The sequence below is a fragment of the Sphaeramia orbicularis genome, chromosome 21 (assembly GCF_902148855.1).
Source record: "Sphaeramia orbicularis chromosome 21, fSphaOr1.1, whole genome shotgun sequence".
NCBI lineage: Eukaryota > Metazoa > Chordata > Actinopteri > Kurtiformes > Apogonidae > Sphaeramia > Sphaeramia orbicularis.
In genome coordinates, this window is record NC_043977.1 from 31044010 (window position 1) to 31065210 (window position 21201).

A 21201-nucleotide genomic window follows, 5' to 3' on the forward strand; every position below is an offset into this window, starting at 1 on the left:
GTGGTGTCTTGTGGTCGGCTCTGTACTTTGATGGTAATCAGAGTTAGAATTGCACCAACTGTGTCTGCGGCTTCTCTTTCTAGCTCAGCTCTCTAAGTGATTAATTTGACTCATTATACGAATTGGGAGAGTTTCACAAACTCTTCATCAGTAATTGATTTACAGGCAAGAGAACGGAGCTACTGTGCCACCAAAGCACTTTGCTGGTTTGGATTTGGAACATTTTAGAATCAGCTTCTGGTTTTTCAGACTTTCATGTTGATCCAATTCGAAGCACAGGGCTTATGAGTTTGCCACAACATAAATCACTTTTATATTATTAGCTTATAGCAAACTTAACATTAAGAATGTAGATAAAAAATAGAATATGTAAAATATGGTGTGTTATGACTTTTATCAGGCTTTAAATTTTCTTTTTAACCCATAAAGACCCAGTACTACAGTTTTGTCAGTTCCCAAATGAATTTTTCTCTCTATTTTACTTTTCTTAATTTATCGCCATTTATTATAATATTATCCTTTGTATTTTGAAAGTTTTACTGTACATCATGTATTTTTCTATATTTAATTTTCTATATTTGATTGAGATATTCATGAAAACTCAGAGTAAATTCAAAGGTTATTATATAAGAACAGAGAAAACTGAAGAAAAATTGACTTTTCAGCAAAATCTATCATTAATTGAACATAAATCCAGTGTCATATATCCAACTCCATGGGTTTTACTGGTGAATCCATGTTGTAGTTGTAGAGGATGGACACACTTGTTTTTCCATTCAGTTAATGATATATTTTGTTGAAAAAGTCACTTTTTCTTCAGTTTTTCTCTATTTTGATATAATAACCTTTGAATTTCCTCTGAGTTTTTATGAACATCTACATGATCAGTGAATTAAATATAGGAAAATACATGAGTTACACTGAAAAATGCAAAACACAGAGAATAATATTATCATAAATGGTGATAAATCACTTTAAAAATAGTTAAATCTAAAGAAAAATCCATTTGGGAATTGCCACAAATATAGCAGTGGGTCTTTATGGGTTAATGCAGCAGTAATATTAATCCAATATGAATGGCATAATAATACAGAACCTTTACTTGTAGTGGAGTATTTTCACAGTGTGATATGAGTACATGGTCTGAATACTTTACCTACTGAATCTAATAAAGCCTGTTTGTGATGCAGGAGATCTTGATTCTGGAAGGGGAGACTGAGGACGTGAACAAAGAGGACTTGCTGCCTGAAACATCAGAAGTCAACACGGTGGCAACAACACAAAATGATAATGATATCATCGTTCTGGAGGAGAGTGAAGTAGCTCCTCCTGATTCTCCTCTGACCACTGAAGCCTCTGAATCTGACAGTAAGAGTTTATCCTGAAGCTTCACATTGAGATTTCCCCCTTAACCTCCTGAGACCCATGAGAGAGAAAGTTTTAGCTTTTTTGCATTAAACAGTTGTCTTGATTGGAAACTTCAGAATGCAACAGGTACATTTCAAGCTATTTCTATTTATTTATTTACATTTTTAATGGAATGTCCTTTGCAATGAACAGCATTTTTTTAAGTAAAACTGTCAAACAGTTGTCCCCTACAAAGGACAAAAATGCAGTGCTAGGTCTCAGGAGGATATGAAGGAGTGGGAAGAAGAAAATTTATTAAATCCCACCCCCATCTCACATTTATACAACATAACACATTACTTTTGCTTCCTTAATGATATAGTAACATTTCTTTAATTATCATATTGATAAAATATTGTCTAGTGCATATTGTACGAATTGCTGTTCTAACTTTATGTCTACCAGAGTGTTTTAATATGTATATTTGGTATATACATTCAGATATATATATATATATATATATATATATATATATGTTTGTACATTTAGAGCTTTATATGTATATATTTACATATTTCTCTTTTTCAGTTGTATTAATTTCATTCTTGCTACTTTTATTAAACTTGAATGAAGCGACTGTAACACCCAATAATTTCCCCCTTAGATTAATAAAGTATTCTGATTAAAGGTTTAAGTATGTAATTTTTTAAAGTAAAACTGTGAAACTTTAGTCTCCTACAGAGGACAAAAATGCATTGCTGGGTCTCAGGAGGAAAAATATTTACAGACTACTCAGAACCTGTGTAACAGTTTAAGTTACAGAGTAAATTATACTACAATCTTAATTAAGTTTTTAGTTCTCGTATTGCGGATCTAAAATAGTATTTTCTCTGTGAGCTCTAGACGTAGCCAGTTTTTAAAGGGGGAAACCGCAAGACATGTCGGGTTTCATCTCGTCTTTGTTTTTCCAGGCATCGAGGAGGAAGGTCTGCTGTTTGAGGACACTGTGCAGACTCCAGCTGTAGAACCCCCCCCACCACAGGAGCTCCCGTCTGAACTTCCCTCCCCTGAGCTGCCAGAGGTCATCTCACTGCCCGAACCACCGGTGGAGAGTGGAGAGGCCTCTGGATTAGGCACAGACAATGTTGAGGACCTACTCCAGCCATCCATAGTAGAAGAAATACCTGAGGGGGCTGTTTCTGAAGATGGATTAATAACAGCAGATGCTGTCTTTGTAACGGAAGCAGGGGAGGTTGAGGTGGTGGGAGAAGAACATCTGGATGAGGTGGTTCAGTCAGAGGAGCTAGACTTATCAACACTTACACCTGAAACCACAGAAGAAGAAGAACAAGGAGGAGGTTTGGTTTCCCTCATTCCATCTCCTGAGGTGGTTGACTTAGAAAGTGAAACATCAGAGCCGGAGGCAGAAGAACCAGATCAGCCTTCTGTTGGTGAAGATCTCAACCTCACGGATGTTCTACCTGCAGAAGATACAAATCTTGAACAGCCTGAGGAAAACACAGGCATCAATGTGGTGCTGATGAATCCTGAGGGACCTTCACTCGAAGAGGCAGGTGCCAAGGAAACGACGGGGATGGAGGAACAAGAGAAGAACCAGGAGCCTGTAGTTGTAGCTGTGGAAATCCCCGAGGCTCCTCTGATCTCGACAGAGGATCTAACAGAGGATGAGATTATACTGGTCAATGTGGAGGAACCAGAATCACCAGTGCCAGATGCATCTAATCCTATCCAAACAACTTCTCTGTCTCCAGAAAAGGAGTCGCCTTTCACCCGTATCTCTGATGTTAACCCTGTATCTGATGGGCAGCCTGACATAATTATCCCTGCAGTGGTGGAGGTAAATTAAAAGGATAAAACACTCAGCACTGGAACATGGGTGTAGGTTTTAAAGCCGTAAAGGAACCAGACTTTTTGTTCCTTTTTTTATAACTATGTATGTAGGTTTGCATTTTAGCAAGAATCTGCTGATTTGATATCAAGATACAGGCTCATGAGTCAGTATATTATGTATTGTGATACCATAATGCAATTTTCTTAACCCATAAAGACCCAAACAGCCATTGGAGACCAAAATCATCTACTGATGTAAAATGTTTAACCCATAAAGACCCATTACTACTTTTGTGGCGGTTCCTAAATGAGTTTTTCTCTATTTTCAACTTTTCTTAAGTGATTTATCATCTTTTATTCTAATATTGTGCTCAATGTTTTGCAATCTTAAGTATAAATCAGGTATTTTCCTGTATTTAATTTCCTGATCATGTAGATGTCCATAAAAGCTTGAATTAAAGTTGTGAGTTATTATATCAAAAACTGAGAAAACTGAAGAAAAAGTTACTACTTCAGTGAAATATATCATTAACTGAACTTAAAAAAAAATTGTCTCCATCCACTGTCATTGGTGCAACTTCATGGGTTTTACTGGTGAATCAATGTTGTAGAAAATGACAGTGTTTCCATGGTAACCACAGAGCCTCTGAACATCCAAATGGGTCATATCTGATGACCATGAAAAGATGACAAACTGTATTTTACACCAATTATTTACACGCATTGATAGAATTAATGGATCAACGGGTATCTAACTTTATATATCAGTAACTGATTTTGGTCGCCAGTGTATGGTTGGGTCTGTGCGTTAATATCTTCTGATCCATTAATCCTATCAATACATGTAAATAATTGGTGTAAAATATAGTTTGTCATCTTTTCATGGTCATCAGATATGGCCCATTTGGACATTCAGAGGCTCTGTAGTTACCGTGGAAACACCGTCATCTTCTACAACACTGATTCACCAGCAAAACCCATGGAGTTGGATCAATGACAGTAGATGGACACACTTGGTTTATGTTCAGTTAATGAGAGATTTTATTTAAAAAAGTCCTGTTTCCTTTAGTTTTCTTTGTTTTTGATATGATAACCCTCAACTTTAATCTGAGCTTTTATGGACATCTACATGATCAGTACATTAAATATAGGAAAATACCTGATTTATACTTAAAAATGCAAAATACAGAGCATCACATTAGTATAAGTAGTGATAAATCAGTTAAGAAAAGTTACAAAGTAGCACTGGGTCTTTATGGGTTAAATATTATTCTAGACTGTGTTTTCCCTACTATTCTCTACCATTAGGTGTTTCTGCACATCACTCAAACTGAAGAATCACACAACTCAGATCAGATTTCTCTATTACCATGGAGGTTAATGATTGCAGACTAGACGGTATTTTTTCTGGAAATGATTTGTAGAAGTGGATTTGTGGCCTGAGTTCACTCCATCAGTTACTTCACCATATTTGTTTTGTATTTCTGTGGGTTATTTTCAATTATTATAATACTCTAGGTCTAAGATATGGCAAAAAGCATCATTTTCAGTCAAATACAACCATAGAGAAGCCATCATTGTACCTACATCTTTCCCAAAACAAGGGAAAACCCTGATTTTAAGAAAACTGTCACAATATATAGAGAATACAACACCATAAGCACAAAATCCGAGTAAAGAAATCAAACTTTTTCTACAAAGTAACCAGTAGCATTTTGTTAATTGCAGTTCAACATTGCATTTTTGTGTAAATTCAGCAAAAAGAAAGTGCATTTTCCTTCATTAGTAAAAAAAAAAAAGTTCTTCCACAGTCATTACCTGTAAACTATTAGTTACAATATAATTTTGTATTCTTTATAATTGATACAGTAACACAAAACATATTCAACTGCATGGATATTTTCTTACACCTTTACACTGAAGATGCATCCATAAAAATAAGACGTAACTGTATTTGTTATTTATTATCTCAGTGCAGAGCTTTTTTTTTTTTTTTATCCCCCAGATCCAGACCACCAGTGAGGACTTGGATGAGGCCACTATTGGAGACCAGGGCTATGATGTGATTCATTATGGCTATGGTCTTATTAACCACACAGAAGAGGGCAGCACTGGATTTCCATTCGGTGTGTCACATGGCACAGATCAGGCCAGTATCGCGATGCCCGTGAACCCGGGTCGAGCCCTCATGGTGTTCTTCAGCCTGAGGGTCACTAACATGATCTTCTCAGATGATCTGTTCAACAAAAGCTCCCCAGAATACAAGGCTTTGGAGCAGCGTTTCCTTGAACTGGTAAATATTACCCATCATTATGCTCATCTTGTATGAAATTCATTATGTGAAATGACTCTATTTCAGTGGTTCTCAAACTTTTTACAGTGGAGTACCACCGAAATATACTTTTTTTTAAGCCAAGTACCCCCAACTCTCACTTCAGCATTTTTGATTGAAAAAAATTAAGCAAAATTTGTACCTGTGCCAAAGGTGTCAAAACTTTGTAAACAAGCCACATATATTTAACTGTAATATAATAACAATTTTTTAAAAGTAAATTTTGTCTGCAAAATCTAAACTGAAAAGTGCCCTCTTTCATTGATATGAAAAATAAATAAATTGGTCATTCATCAATAAATGAACCTTTCATCAGCAAAAAATAATTACTTAGCTACTCAAATAAACTCATTTTGAATAATATAAAATAGAAGTGTTCTTAAAAAGTTACCAAAGCTTAAACAAGATGATTGACAATAAAACTATTATATCAATATGTTTATTATGTTTTATGTTTCAGGATTAATTCTCATTATTTATTTTGTATTCGGTACATGATGATGTATTTAATGTATTTTTCCCCAGTAATTTCAAGTACCCCTGGGAGTACACGTACCCCACTTTGGGAACCCCTGCTCTATTTATAATGTTTATATACTATTAGTAATATTACAATTATTTTTCTCCAGCTTGTACCGTACCTGCAGTCCAACCTGAGTAACTTTGAGAACCTGGAGATCCTGAACTTCAGAAACGGAAGCATCGTCGTCAACAGTCGAATGAAATTTGGCAAACCTGTGCCCCGTGGAGTCACCTCCACAGTTTATCTGATCCTGGAGGATTTCTGTAACACAGCCTACCAGACCATGAACCTGGCTATTGATAAGTACTCACTGGATGTTGAGTCAGGTAGGTGCTCGGTGTGTGATCACGGCAAAAATCACAACACTTGTAGAGTCTGAAGGTTGTGTCAGATAGAATAGAATAGAATAGAATAGAATAGAATAGAATAGAATAGAACAGACTTTATTGTCATTGTGTGTACAATGAAATTAGGAGTGCCATTCCAGTCAGTGCAGTCTATTTACAAATACCAGTGCTACAAAAATAAAAATAGAGCGAATATAAAATTACAAAAACTAAAAAATAAGAAAAGAAAATATAATACAAAAAATGCACAATTTAACAAAGTAACATAAGAATAGAGTTTATTAGCGTTACAGTATTAACAATATGTGTGTCTATGAACAGTATTAACAGTATGTATTACCATGAATAACAGTCTGTATATCTCTGAAACAGCATGTGTCTCTATTAACAGTATGTATTTCCTATAATAACAGTATGTATATCTATGAACCAGGTGTAAATACAAATAGTGCATTGATTTTGGATAAATATTGAATAAATTTTGCATTGTTATTGTAGGACCGAAGATTATTGCACGGTATAGATATAGATATACAGTCGCAGAAAAAAATTATTAGACCATCAAAAGTCATCAAAAACAATGGTTATGCAATGAAGTACTATCTCTTGTGTGTATCATGTGACTAAAACAGACAGAAAAGAAAACATGGAATGCCTAAAAGCACTGTTTTTGTCAGTACAATGCCACAACTACTGATGTAAGAACTGAAGTGATTTTAGTTATTATCAAGAAAACATAGAAAATGTCTAGATATCAGCTCTGAAATTAAACTCTTACGAGCTATTTTTGTTGTTATCATTATATTTGTCCAAACAAATGTACCTTTAGTTGTACCAGGCATTAAAATGAACAAGAAGTTGAAAAAAACAAGGGGTGGTCTAATAATTATTTCCACAACTGTGGATATACACATATAGGACAGTGTCTTAAGCTTATGATTGCATTGTTTTGTAAAATAAGTGCAGTATGTTGAGTCAGTCTGGTGTTTCTGTGGGAAAGAGCCTGGGAAAGCAGGTGTTAAATATGTACCGTGACTCTACGTGGTCTCATGGGGTGAACGCTGAGGTCACATCAGTTGGGATCAGATAATCAGAGCTTCCCTGGACAGCTTTCAAGTTAACATCACTAACCACACTTTCACTGACTGATTACTGTGTGTGCAGCTGTCACTGTATGTTGTATGGCTTTCATTTCTTACAGTACATGTCCGTTATGGATCCAACAGGACATGCAGTATTTTGTACAAATCTATTTATTTCCTCTTGTGGAATCAAACCTTAATCTATTTTGAGAGAACATCAGTCAGACAGCAATCAGCCAGTAATGTCACTGAATTATACTTGTGTTTATAATAATAACTGAGCTGTCATAATCTGTCTGAATCACTCCCTGGGTATAATACTGTATCCCAGCATGCATTAGGGCTGATATTGCATGAGAAACTGGGGAAATTGTGTGTGTATTCTCGAAGGTTTCATGGGGAAAAAACTGAACAGTGAGGTGATTAATATTATTTCTGAAAAAAAAAAAAAAATTTTCATATTAAAAAATTGTTGTTGAATCACGCTCCCTGCACAGTGCTGAATCCCAGAATGCATTAGGGTTGATTTTGGTCATAACTGTATTGGTTCGTATCTATAGCAAAGAAAAAAAGAAACAGTGATGCAGTTTCTTTCCATTTTGAAATAGTTAATATCCCCTGTTTAATACAACTCTTAAAAACCCCAAACAATGGCATTAAAGGGGTCATATTTTACTTAACCCACTTTTATTAGTCTTTGGTACCTTTATTTGTGTATTTGGACCCTAATAGTTCCAAAAGTTTGAATTTGAACCCTCCAGAAACTGCAAAGCAATCTTTATATTCATTCCAGCAAAAATCAAGTAGATTTCTATGCAACCCTTTTAAATTCTTGCCTAATTTGTTACATTTGGGCATATAAGGTCAAGACTTCTGATGAACATTTCTCCAAATACGCCATAGTTGTTTGTCAGCGGCATTGGTTGTAGTCCCTGCTGAAAATATGTCCAAACTTGGAGCTGATTACCTAAAAAGTTCAGTTGTTGGTTGTATTAATGAACACACATGGTTGAACAGGACCTGGCAGTATAGTTAACAACCTGGAGGGGGTGGGGCATGAAGTGGCTCATTTGCATTTAAAGGGCCAGTGTTCAAAATGACCTTTCTGGTGTCACTACTCAGAAATAGGGTTGAAGATGGACCTGTGGAGTTGAATTAATGAAAAATTCAGACCCAAGCATAGCATTTACAGCTTATGTAGACCACAGGGAAATGTTTTAAAATGCAGAATTCCAATAAAAAAAGCCAAATGTCTCTCCTTTTAAAGATACTTACACTGACAGTTTCCTCTATGCACCTTTCCTGACTTGTTGATTTCCAGGTGACCAGGCGGATCCCTGTAAGTTCCAGGCGTGTAATGAGTATGCGGAGTGTAAGGTGAACAAGTGGACGGGGGAGGCGGAGTGTGTCTGTAATGCCGGTTACTTCAGTGTAGACGGACTGCCGTGTCAAAGCATCTGTGAGCTGGAGACTGACTTTTGCCTCAACGATGGGAAGTGTGACATCATCCCCGGCCAGGGTGCCATCTGCAGGTGGGTGGAGATGATGTGTGTAAGTTTCCATGTAAATAGTGAACAGACTGGGTTTATGTCGCACTTTTGTACCACTCACGCACCAAAGTAGCAGCCTATTAAGAATTCAGGTTCAGGGTTGTGTTCAAAGACGCTTTGACATTTTGAGGAACCACTTCCAGTTTTGTGAGGATCCATTCCAGAACACTACTTCACAATAACACACTTGAAAAATTCGAACCAAAGTTTTCTTTTTACTTACAAGAGGCTTTAATTTGACTATTTATTTAATTTTACATCAAAGTTGGCTATAAATATCCCAATTAATTTATGTTGTAGATCAACAATATCTACATGTCAACATTCGGCAAACATATACTGTACCTGTTTACTATATCTATGTACTTTTGTCCATGTGGCATTCAATGTCCTACCGGTTGAGTCCTAACCAACATCATGTGCAATTTTGAGAATTATTTAGGTTGTATTACTATTGAAAGTTACTTCCAGGGGGTACGTTTTTACAAAGGTATGTGTAGTTTTCTACTTCATGTGGTGCTTAAGTCAAACTTACTCAACTTCTGCAGACTTTCATTTTCTGTTGTGATTTGAAACACTATCTTACTCCATATCCATCATTCTGATGTTTACATGCACAAGGGTCTGATCAAGTGAAAGTGAAGAACATGAAAAAGTAAATTTGCACACATCATTTATCAAGTGGGCTCATTTTTTTTTTTGCTTAAGATCTCTATTTTATGGAACTGTTATCCGTTTTAAAATACCAAATATAGAAAAAAAAGAAGTTATAGCTGATTTTATTGATTGTATTTTTTACACCATAGCCATAGCTTGAATTTGATGCTAAAAATTATAACTAAAAAATTTGAAAATGCTTTCATTCTGCTGATTATATAGATGATTGTTAAGTTTCAAGTATTAGATTTTGATTCTTATGTGAATATTATTGATATTTGTGAGTTGCTTAAAAGGCCCTGTCCATGTGTTACCACAAAAATACCAATTTAAAATTTTCAAGTTACTTATAATTCAGATATTTGAGTGAAACTTTCACAAAGTAATGATCTTTTAACACATTTTTGGTGATGCATACAATAGTAAAGAGTCGTCCATGTGTTGCTATGGCAACCTGTCCACGTGTTACCACATTCTCATGTCAATAAAGCATAGACTTTTCAATATTTTACTCCAAGATTTATTTTCAGCATAGTTGAACATAATATCTAAAAGGTTTGGTCATATCTGATTTTAATTTCTGTCGAGAACTGATTGTTTTGAATGTTTGTGTAAAGCTTAAAAAAATTGATGTCTGTTTCAAGTCCAAATTTTACTGAGCAGTAATTTGACATTTTTCACCTAAAAATTTTATCTCCCCAAATTTTGTTACACATAATGTTAAAATGCTTATAAATACTTACTCAAATATGTATAATACATGTATATAAATTACTCTGATTACATGACAGAGACTGTTGAACACCAAATGTGTCCATGTGTTACCGCTTGATCGGACCCGCAAGCATTTACATTTACATTTACATTTACATTTACATTTACATTTACATTTACATTTACATTTATATTTACATTTACATTTATGCATTTGGCAGACGCTTTTTTCCAAAGTTACTTACAGGGGAATTTGTTCCTATGTGCGAGATGAGGTGTCCTCTACCTTTGCTCAGGCTGTTTTAATGGGTGCAAATGATCCTGAATGATTATGAGCAGATACATGATGAAGAGACAGTGTGCCAGGATGAGTGCTAACTGTTTTCATATATTTAATAAAAAAAAATGCAGGCAGCTCCAAACACTGCTTGATTGTTTAATTCACCCTTTCCAATGAAAAGGATCACTATGTTCCATGGAGACAGGAAACAAACAAGGCAAGATATGAATGATTTAATAGCAGACACTGAACTTCATAACTGTAAACATGCCATGAGTAATATGAACAAATTGTCAGTGAAGATTCACTCAACCCTATCATTTAATTAAAAAAACAAAAGAACAGTAAGGGGTTCAAGACATGTTGTTTTTGAATATTGAATACATCTGCCTTTGTTTTGTTTTTCGTTCTTGGACTAGCTCTATGAAAGGATTAAATCATGAAATTATGAAAAACTTCCTTGTCCCAGGTGTCGGGTTGGAGAGAACTGGTGGTACCGAGGGGAACACTGTGAGGAGTATGTATCTGAGCCTCTGGTGGTCGGCATAGCGATAGCCTCCGTCGCTGGTTTCCTACTGGTGGCCTCTGGGGTTATTTTCTTCTTGGCCAGGACGTTACGGGATCAGTATGACAAGGACGAGTCAGAGGATCCTATACGGTGAGAAATACCCCTCAGATGGAATGTAAGGATAGTGGATTATGATGAGATGGAGAGTACTGACTCATAGGTAGTTCATACCAATTCATATGCTGTATTTGTGTACAAAAAAATGCATATACCCTGACTAATTTTCATTTAAGAATTAGTCTGAGCCCTTTCAGTTAATTTATGATCTGAAATGTCCAGATGGAACCAGATAGACCTGGGTGCTTCTATGAAACTGGTCCCTAAAAACAGGATGTGGGGACTAAAAATTCAAACCAGATATAGACTTAAAAATGAATATTTAAACGATTTTTCCCATAAAACACATTTTTATGTTGTTTTAATACATGTAACATGATAAAAAGGACACGAAAATTACACACTACTTTTTTTTTCGAATATCTTTTTAGTCTCTCACAGGTACATTTTGGGACTCGAACCAGTTATGCAAGGCAGAGTGTTTCACAAAAAATGAGCGTTGTTGCAAAATCACTCACGATTTTTTTGTGTTTAAATGGGCAGGTTCCGCATGTAACACCAGTGGACATGATGGTTTACTCGTGAGACCTGGAATGAGACCGCCAATTCATGAACAACCCACATGTCTGGATTAGAAAAACCACTAGGATCCTCAAATTTAACACAGTGTCTTTATAGTGGTATATAAGACCATCTCAAGCAATGTGTTCCAGATCACATGTACTGACACCTAGGTAGCTTTTCCCGTCCCAGTTTTGGTCCTATTTTAGCCCCGATATTTCATCAAAAATTCATTAATTTTGGGATGGCTCAGAGCAAGAGTATATATTTTTTTGTATTCACCTGAGGTCATCATTAGGTACATAATAGGTTGAAACATGTTTAAATTAAATTTCTCTTTTATTATTTGGTCTAAAAAGCTGGAAAAGTGCCAGGTACCAAAATAAACCTAGTTTCATAGAAGCACCCACCTATAGATAATGCAGGACAGTCAGAAGCCACAGGTGGAAGACTGTCATCAAACCACATCTGTCTCTTATCACTTAAATGGTGGTGATCGCCTCTACCCAATCTAAACTCAGAGGAAATCACATTGAATGGGAGCAGTGCCAGACTGATGTGCAAATGAACATTTGCTCTGGCAGATGCGTCTGTTTCCCAGGCTGGCACTTACCACATGCTGTGTAGTAGTCATACTTTTGCAAACAGGTGTTACATTTTGATTTTACACTTGTAGTTAAAATAAAAATGGTGACTGAAACAGTAGTGTGCTTACTACACACATATTTCTACCAAAATACCAGACACCAAATGGAGTCAAAGAAAGTATGTCAGTCAAGAAAAATGTGGATAAAATAAATAACACAAGACACATTGAGTTATGCGTTTAAAATCTACAAAAGAAATACAGTATAATCCACAATGATCTGCTTAATAAATGAATTGTATTACATTAAGTAACAACTTTTTTTTTTTTTTGAACACGGTTACTGCACAAAAACAAAACTCTCCTGTTTGTTCGATGGTGAACAGAAACACTTGAAAGTGTATTTAGACTTTCTCTATTCCACATAATCAGGTTTAGATTTTAGATCAGATGCATAAAGTTAAGCCTGATTATTTTCTCATGGAGACTGAAGACGTCTATAAATCTGATGGTAGCACCCTCATCTGATGCACCATTCCTCATACTTCAGGACGGCCACTCTTCTTCTTCTTGTCCCTGTATGTTCTGCTCCTCATTTCTTCACATTTTCTTTCTATTTTCAACACATATAAAGTTTCTCTCCCTCCATCTGGCAGTGCTTCCCAAGTAGCCAGCAGGGAAAGACTCCTCCGACTTCTGCCAATTATCTAATCTGATGTGGTGCTGACCTGTTTCCAAAAACTCTTAAACACCTAACACAATAGACTTTCTCATCGTCTGGAGTCTGACGTTGGCGTAACAACAAAAGGAATTACCACAGGGTTAATCAGTGCTGACATGCTCTGAATGAATGAGTTTTATTTACTGCAGCTCAGAGGCTTTTCTGATTTCTACGGCTCTGCTTCTGCACATCACTTTTCTACTCCTATTTGTCCTCTACAGGCGAGCAGAGAGTCTTCCATCTTTGGAGAGGGCGACCAAGTATAACCCTATGTATGAGAGCGAGGCCACCACAGGGTACAGCCACTACTACCGCCGTTACCCAGAAGCCCCTGTGTACAGCAGCGCCAGCGCAGAGGCCTCCACTGACTTCAGCAGTGAGGAGATACGACACATCTACGAGAACAGTGAACTAACCAAGGAGGTATGTGGAGTGTGCATGGCAAAAAGGGAATTTCAAGAAAGTGATAACAGGTTTATTTTGGGAAATGTATCTCAAAAAAATAGGGCCAATCTTGTCATGCATTTTTTTCATTAGCAAACTAATCTAATTTCATCAAAAATATATCTAATATTGAGCTAGATTTAACCACTAACAAGCTGAAATAATGGTTTACATAACATGCCAGCAGAGAACAATATTGTTTTCCTTGTTTTAATCTGAAACCAATTGAACAAGTTCTCATTTTAGGAATATTATGATTTCACTGCTTGTAATAAATGGAAGTTGATTAAATTGGGCCTTATTCTACTTTGTTTTTGGTAAAATGTTTCAGTGGCTGGACTTTTATTCTAATTTTATGAAATCTAGCCAAGTTAAATTTGCATACGTTTTTTTTGCATAATACAAACAGTCTGGTTACATTTAAGAATATTTGGTTTCTTTTTAGTGGGGCTGTTTTTGCAGTGTGTATGTGTTATAGGGCCATGCATATCAATGATAATTAAACTACTTTCATTTCATATTAATTCAACAATATCACTGCAAAAATCTAAATCTTACCAAGTGTATTTTTTTCATTTCTAGTCAAAATATCTCATCACACTTAAAAAAAGACAAACACCTAAAGAGTTACTTATAAATGAGATATAAGAACTTATTTTTAGACAATAGATCTTGAAAGTCCTGTTTCAAGAAATCTTACCAAGATAATTTTCACTTGTTCCAATGGCAGTTTTTTTTTTTTTTTTTTTTTTTTGCTTAATTCAAGTTGTTTTTTGCTTAATTCAAGCAAACAAGCCGACAAGTGAAAATTATCTTGGTAAGATTTCTTGAAATAAGATTTTCAAGATCTATTGTCTAAAAATAAGTTCTTATATCTCACTGAAAACTTACTCTTTCGGTGATCATGTCTTATTTTAAGTGTGATGAGATATTTTGACAAGAAATGAAAAAAAATACACTTGGTATGACTTAGATTTTTGCAGTGATCAGAGTAGATTACTGAGCTATCCACATTTACTTACTCTATTTTCCTCACAAATCCATGCAGTTCCACCTCTGTGTCGGCATGAATGATACTGCATCTTAAATTTACCTCATTAGGAGTTAGGAATGAATTGTGAACTCTTAAAGTTGTCTCTTTTGCCAACCTGTGTGAATCATTGTACTGAAATGTCTTTTTTTTGGATATCTGCTCCTGATGTAATGTTCCCTCCTGACTGACATCATGTGCTTCTGCAGGAAATCCAAGACAGGATACGCATCATTGAACTGTACGCTAAGGACCGGCAGTTTGCAGACTTTGTACGGCAGCATCAAGCGTGAGTGTTATTTTGTCCTGTAGATAGTGATCAGATAAATGCATGAGCTTGTACCAAACAAACTGAGACAGGTTGAAAAAGGAGAGTCAGACTAAGATAAAAAACAAAAAAAAAGAAGGGGAGGAGCAAAAAAAAAAAAAAAAGTATGCTGGTCAGGAGCTTTAGTTTAAGCCGCTCCAAACTAGTCTGGGAACACATTTATCATTCCTAAATGTTCACCAGCCAGACCTAGAGCTGATACAGTGAGACAGAAGCCGCTACAAACACAGACACCCTGTTTCTGCCAACAGTCTGGCATCTGCAGAGTGTCAATACAGAACGACACTGATTGTTTTAAAGTGGCCGTAAATCACAACTTCTGGGTGCTTGATAAAGGCGCTTTAAAGATATTTCAACAATCGCAAACCAATAAAAACATACAATTACAGAAAGTGTTAGAAATCTGCAACCAAGGACTCAAGGTCCTTTTATTCTTTTAAGAAATATGCATCCATTTTTATTAACCACAGTCTGTCAAGTGTGCAACAATAGAGATATACAGTATATTAATATGCTGATCAGACAATCCAGTAAGTTATCTAATGAGAAAATCAAATTAATAAAGACACAAATAGTATTCACTCTACCTCAGTGCAATAGTCTCCGCACATGCCCCTTGTTTTCCTAATCTTACATCATATATTGGCTGTATATATCCTTATTAGTTGTACATATTTCCTAATTTGTAGCATAGAGTTAGCTTTTTTACGTTTCAGTAGTTTTAGTAGTACTTTAGTAGCATATGTATATTTAATATTTTACCCTGTAGCTTTTTGCACACGCCTACATTTTTCAGTATTTATGTGATATTTTGTGTGATATTTTTATAATTTTTTTTTTTTTTTTTTTTGCACAAGTGTTTTTGCAGCTAAACAGAACAGAGCTGCTAAACTGAGTTTCATTGTTCCCGTGACATTGCCAATAAAGATCTATTCTATTCTATTCTATTCTATTCTATTCTATTCTATTCTATTCTATTCTATTCTATGCTATTCTATATCAGGATGTACAGATATACTAACCAAATATTTGCCTTGTTGATTGACATTATCTCCACATATGATCTTATTTTATGTTCATGGTTGTTGTCATCAATTAAATTTGTCGTCATTCACAGATGAAAGGATGACTTTAGAAAACAGTTCAGTTATTTAATTAAGATGAATATTTAGGGTTTTTTTGTTCCACAAAAAGGGGAAAAATAACAACTAAAACATGATAAATCAGTATCAGCCTTGATTATCAGCCAAATTTTTTGTTTAAACCTATAATGGGCAAGATTTTCACAAATGTGGATCACAAATAACAACAGTAATACAGAGTATAGTCTTCCTATATGTAATAAAACAGGATTTATTTATTTATGTTTTTATCAGATTGCCTTAGACTTGTTTCTGGCTGTTGTATTTTTTTAAACACTAATGACTGATTTCTTTTTACTACAGTTCTTTTTGTCCTCCTTTCGTACTATCTGAGGAAGCCCTTTTCTTAGAAAACTTTTGTTTGACCATTAAAAAAGGGTCATAAAAAAAATCCCAATGCATAACAGCCAAGGATTTATTCATTTGTTAATCGAACATAAGAAACCTGACCCGGTAACTCTGCTCATTTGTAAGCAGAGTGAAAATGTAATTTTTTCCGCCATGCATATTTCATTAACTGTATCTATCCGTTCCTCTGTTGTGGGGGAGTCAGGAAATAGCCATTGCCAAGTTGTGGTTGCTTATTTGTATATCAAACAAAATAACTAATGTTAATGTGTTTTATGTGTGCTGCAGGGTCCTGGATACCCGCAGGGAAAGCTCCTCTGTGCAGACATGAAACAACCCTCCCATACACAACAAGGTATTTGTTCATTTTTTAAGGGTGTTTTCAAGGTTCTTAGTTTTAATAACAACCCAGTGGGATGGGGTGGAAACACCGGTTACTGCAGTTGTTACTGAGTCCTTAAATGAAATAATAACAATTCATTTTGACATTTAGAAGTTTATAACATCTGGCTGAGACACGTCTGCATTTTTATGAAAGTAATTCCAACTCCAGAAATTCACACTCACAAGAAGAGACGATAACATTACAATCCATAAATAAAGTGACATTTAATAAAGTGGAATGACACAGAAGTATTAAACACCTTGAAATCCATTTAATACCTATCGGAGAAGACTTGGCAGCTTCAAGATGCTTCCTGTGTGAAGAAAGTCATCGCTCATGGCGCTCAGGTGGGATTTCAGTGCATTTTTCTAAATGGACTGCCTTTAAATCTTCATGCCAACATCTTTCTTTTCTTCCTCTGGATCCAATTGAAAGTCTCCTTTGCAGTGTGTTTTGGATTGTTGTCCTGTTGAAAGGATTTATGGATTGTAATGTTATGATTTCTTTATCTGTGTGAATTTCTGGAGCTAATACCAATGTCTGGTCAAATTTCATGTGAACCGGTGCATTGGAACGGTGTTTAATGAAAGAGCGTTAAAGGTTATCCACTCCACTGTACTGTACCTAGTATTACTAATAAATTTAGGCTTAGGCCCATAGGATTACAGCTGATTTCACCCTTAAGGTACAATATAACATATCCATGAAGTTAAAGAGATCAGAGATCATCTTGCCAAAGTGTAAATACAATATGATAAAATAATGGTTCTACTTGAGTTGTGTTTTTAACCCATAAAGACCCAGTGCTACTTTTGTGGCAGCTCCTAAATTCTTTTTTTTTTTTTTCTATTTAGCCTTTCCTAAGTGATTTATTACAATATTATCCTCTGTAATTTGCATTTTTTCTGGTGAAATCATCTACTTTCCTATGTTTAATTGACTGATCATATAGATGTTCATAAAAGCTTAGAGTAAAGTCAAAGGTTATTGTATCAAAACAGAAAAAAAATGGAGAAAAAGTAACTAGCGGCACTGTACCTGTGGTGCCAGTGTACGATAGCGCCCTCCCGTGGGGCAATAGCAGCATTGCACCCGTACGTCCTCCCGTGCTGCAACATCGGGACATCAGTTGGACACACATGCGTCGGACAAACACGTGCTGGACTCAGAAACATCCATTATAGTAGGATTATCCTCTGTATTTTGTATTTTTTTAGTGAAAATCTGGTATTTCCCTATATTTAATTTGCTGATCATGTTGATGTTCATAAAAGCACAGATTAAAATTGAGGGTTATTATATCAGAAACAGAGGAAACTGAAAAAACTGAACAAAGATATCAATAAACCAAGTGTCTCCATTCACTGTCATTGATAAAAGTCCATGGGTTTTACTGGTGAATCAATGTTGTAGAAGATGACGGTGTTTCCATGTTCACTACAGAGCCTCTGAACGTCCAAATGGGTCATATCTGATGATGATTTAAAGCTTAGAAACTGCATTTTACCTTAATTATTTACATGCATTGATAGGATTAATGGATCAACAGGTATTAAACATTTTACATTAGATGCTTTTGATTACCGGTGGCTGTTTGGGTCTTTATGGGTTAACACACTGCAAAAATCAAAATCTTACCAAGTGTATTTTTCTCATTTCAAGTCAAAATATCTCATCACACTTATAATAAGACATAATCACCTAAAGACTAACTTTTCAGTGAGAGATAAGAACTGATTTTTAGACAATAGATCTTGAAAATCTTATTTCAAGAAAACTTAAGATAATTTTCACTTGTTCCATTGGCAGATTTTTTTGCTTAAATGAAGCAAAAAAAAAAAAATTAAAAATCTTGAATTAAGCAACAAAAAAAAAAATCTTGAATTAAGCAAAACATTCTGCCAATGGAACAAGTGAAAATTATCTTGGTAAGATTTCTTGCAAAAAGATTTTCAAGATCTATTGCCTAAAAATAAGTTCTTATATCTCACTGAAAAGTTCTTCTTTAGGTGATTATGTCTTATTTTAAGTGTGATGAGATATTTTGACCAGAAATGAAAAAAATACACTTGGTAAGATTTAGATTTTTACAGTGTAAAAGTTGAAGTCTGAACACTGACACTTCTGTTTGTTGCACAGAAACCCATCATCACTGTCAAGACTCTCTTTCTGTTCGCCTCAGCACTCAGAGCCTGGACTGGTCGCTTTAAGATGGTCATTCTTTGTTCCTGCAGTTGTTTATCTCCTCAAAGACAGTTTCTGTGTGTGCATGTGTCCCTGCCTGTGTGGGCAGATGTGTCGACTGTTCTCCCTCCTTCCTCTGTGCCTTCATGTAACGGGGTGAGCTGGCTCGGACATCAAAAGGAAACGTTTGCTGCTCACCTACTGGACGTTTCCCTTTTTTTGGGGAAAAACTGGCCCGCATCCTATTACTTGAAATGATAACAGACACAATCACAATACTATGTTTAGTTTAGTCAGATAACGGATCTGTTTCTACATGCTAAATATGTCCTGTCTGAAAGGGAAGAACATAAAACTGTGTGTATGTGTACATAATGTATTAAGTGTTACCTGTTAGTGTGTTTTATAGTTATATATTTTCCAAATGTACTTATAGGGTTTTGGTGGAGGCTGCTTCTTGTAGTCAATGGTGCTATCTTTGAAATGTAGTGATCTGTTATGATTTTACAAGTAAAAGTGATACCAATGCATCAGCTGTGTATTTTAGAGTACTAATGTACGTTAAAGTGGCCAAATATAGCCATAGTGTATGAGTTATATGGTTCACGAATGCAGCCTTCCACGATCTGGACTGTGAGTAGAGGATAATTTCAGCTGGTTTTCTATTAGCAGGCAATTTCTGCTTTTTAAGAGCTCAATTGATTGGACATTTGTAAATGTTAGTAGCCTCAAATGAGTGAAAAAAGCGGCAATGGCAGAAAGGCGGAGAGCATGAACCCTCTATAGCTCTGGGATTTAGAAATAAGTGAAAACACATTCCAGTGGAAAAATACTTTAGGGCATGCAGCTCATGGATTTGATCAAAAAGTCTGCGTTCAGATGCCATATGTAATACTGAAAACTGAAAGAACAGGAAAAGTAGACAAAGGACGCTGATAAACAACATGTGCTCTTTGGAAAGACTGTGTCTGCCGTCGCAAAAACCCTTTATGTTACCAGGACTTGTAGAAAAAATGTCTTCCCTCTGACTACAGGTTGGCCATGACGCTGCTCCTCTACCTGAAACCTTCTGACAGACTCATTTCCAGTGTTTTCTTTAGTTTTCCCACAGGTGCTTCTATGAAACTGGGTACATTTTGGTACCTGGCATTTTGCCAGCTTTTAGACCCACTAATAAAAGAGAAATTTAGACATATTTCCCCCCAGGACATACCTAATGATGACCTCAGATAAATGCAAAAAAAATATACTCTTGCTCTGAGCCATCCAAAAATTAATGAATTTTTTATCAAATATTTGGGCCAAAGATACGACCGAAATTGGGACATGGAAAAGCTACCTAGGTGTCATTTCATTTTATCTTAAAAACATGGCTTGAAATGGTCTTATATAGTGCTATATATAAAGACACTATGTTAAATTTGATGATCCTAGTGGTTTTTCTAATCCAGACATGCAGGTTTTTCATGAATCTCAGTCTCATTCCAGGTTTTGTATGTAACCCATCGTGTCCACTTGCATTACATGCAGAACCTGCCCAGTTAAATGCATATAAATTGCGAATGATTTTGCAACAGCTGTTATTTTTGTGAAACAGTTTGCCTTGCATAATTACACTGAACAAAAATATAAATGCCACACTTTTGTTTTTGCTCCCATTTTTCATGAGCTGAACTCAAAGATCTAAAACTTTTTCTGTATGCACATAAGGTTTATTTCTCTCAAATATTGTTCACAAATCTGTTTAAATTTGTGTTAGTGAACACTTCTCCTTTGCTGAGATAATCCATTCCCCTCACAGGTGTGGCCTATCAAGATGCTGATTAGACAGCAGGATTTTTGCACAGGTGTGCCTTAGGCTGGCCACAATAAAAAGCCACTCTAAAATGTGCAGTTTTATCACACAGCACAATACCACAGATGTCACAAGTTTTGAGGGAATATGAAATTGGCATGCTGACTTCAGGAATCTCCACCAGAGCTTTTGCCTGTGAATTGAATGTTCATTTCTCTACCATAAGCCATCTCCAAAGCTGTTTCAGAGAATTCATGAAGAAGACTGCGTGAGGAAAATGGTGGTCACACCAAATACTGACTGGTTTTCTGACCCCCCTGGACCACCCAATACAGTAGAACTGCACGTTTTAGAGTGGCCTTTTATTGT

At 35.7% G+C, this 21201-nt stretch overlaps 1 protein-coding gene across 1 annotated transcript in view; it reads left to right on the forward strand.

Moving 5' to 3' along the window:
* impg2a (interphotoreceptor matrix proteoglycan 2a) overlaps positions 1-20041 on the forward strand; it is a 34627-nt gene extending 14586 nt beyond the window's left edge. Inside the window, exons 14-23 of the mRNA XM_030124298.1 lie at positions 1191-1368; positions 2319-3205; positions 5204-5491; positions 6160-6379; positions 8804-9014; positions 11153-11341; positions 13398-13599; positions 14860-14939; positions 16757-16823; positions 18993-20041. Coding sequence (XP_029980158.1) covers positions 1191-1368; positions 2319-3205; positions 5204-5491; positions 6160-6379; positions 8804-9014; positions 11153-11341; positions 13398-13599; positions 14860-14939; positions 16757-16799 — 2298 coding nt within the window. The 3' untranslated portion in view covers positions 16800-16823; positions 18993-20041. The remainder of the gene's footprint in view (positions 1-1190; positions 1369-2318; positions 3206-5203; positions 5492-6159; positions 6380-8803; positions 9015-11152; positions 11342-13397; positions 13600-14859; positions 14940-16756; positions 16824-18992) is intronic.
* The last annotated feature ends 1160 nt before the right edge of the window (positions 20042-21201 follow it).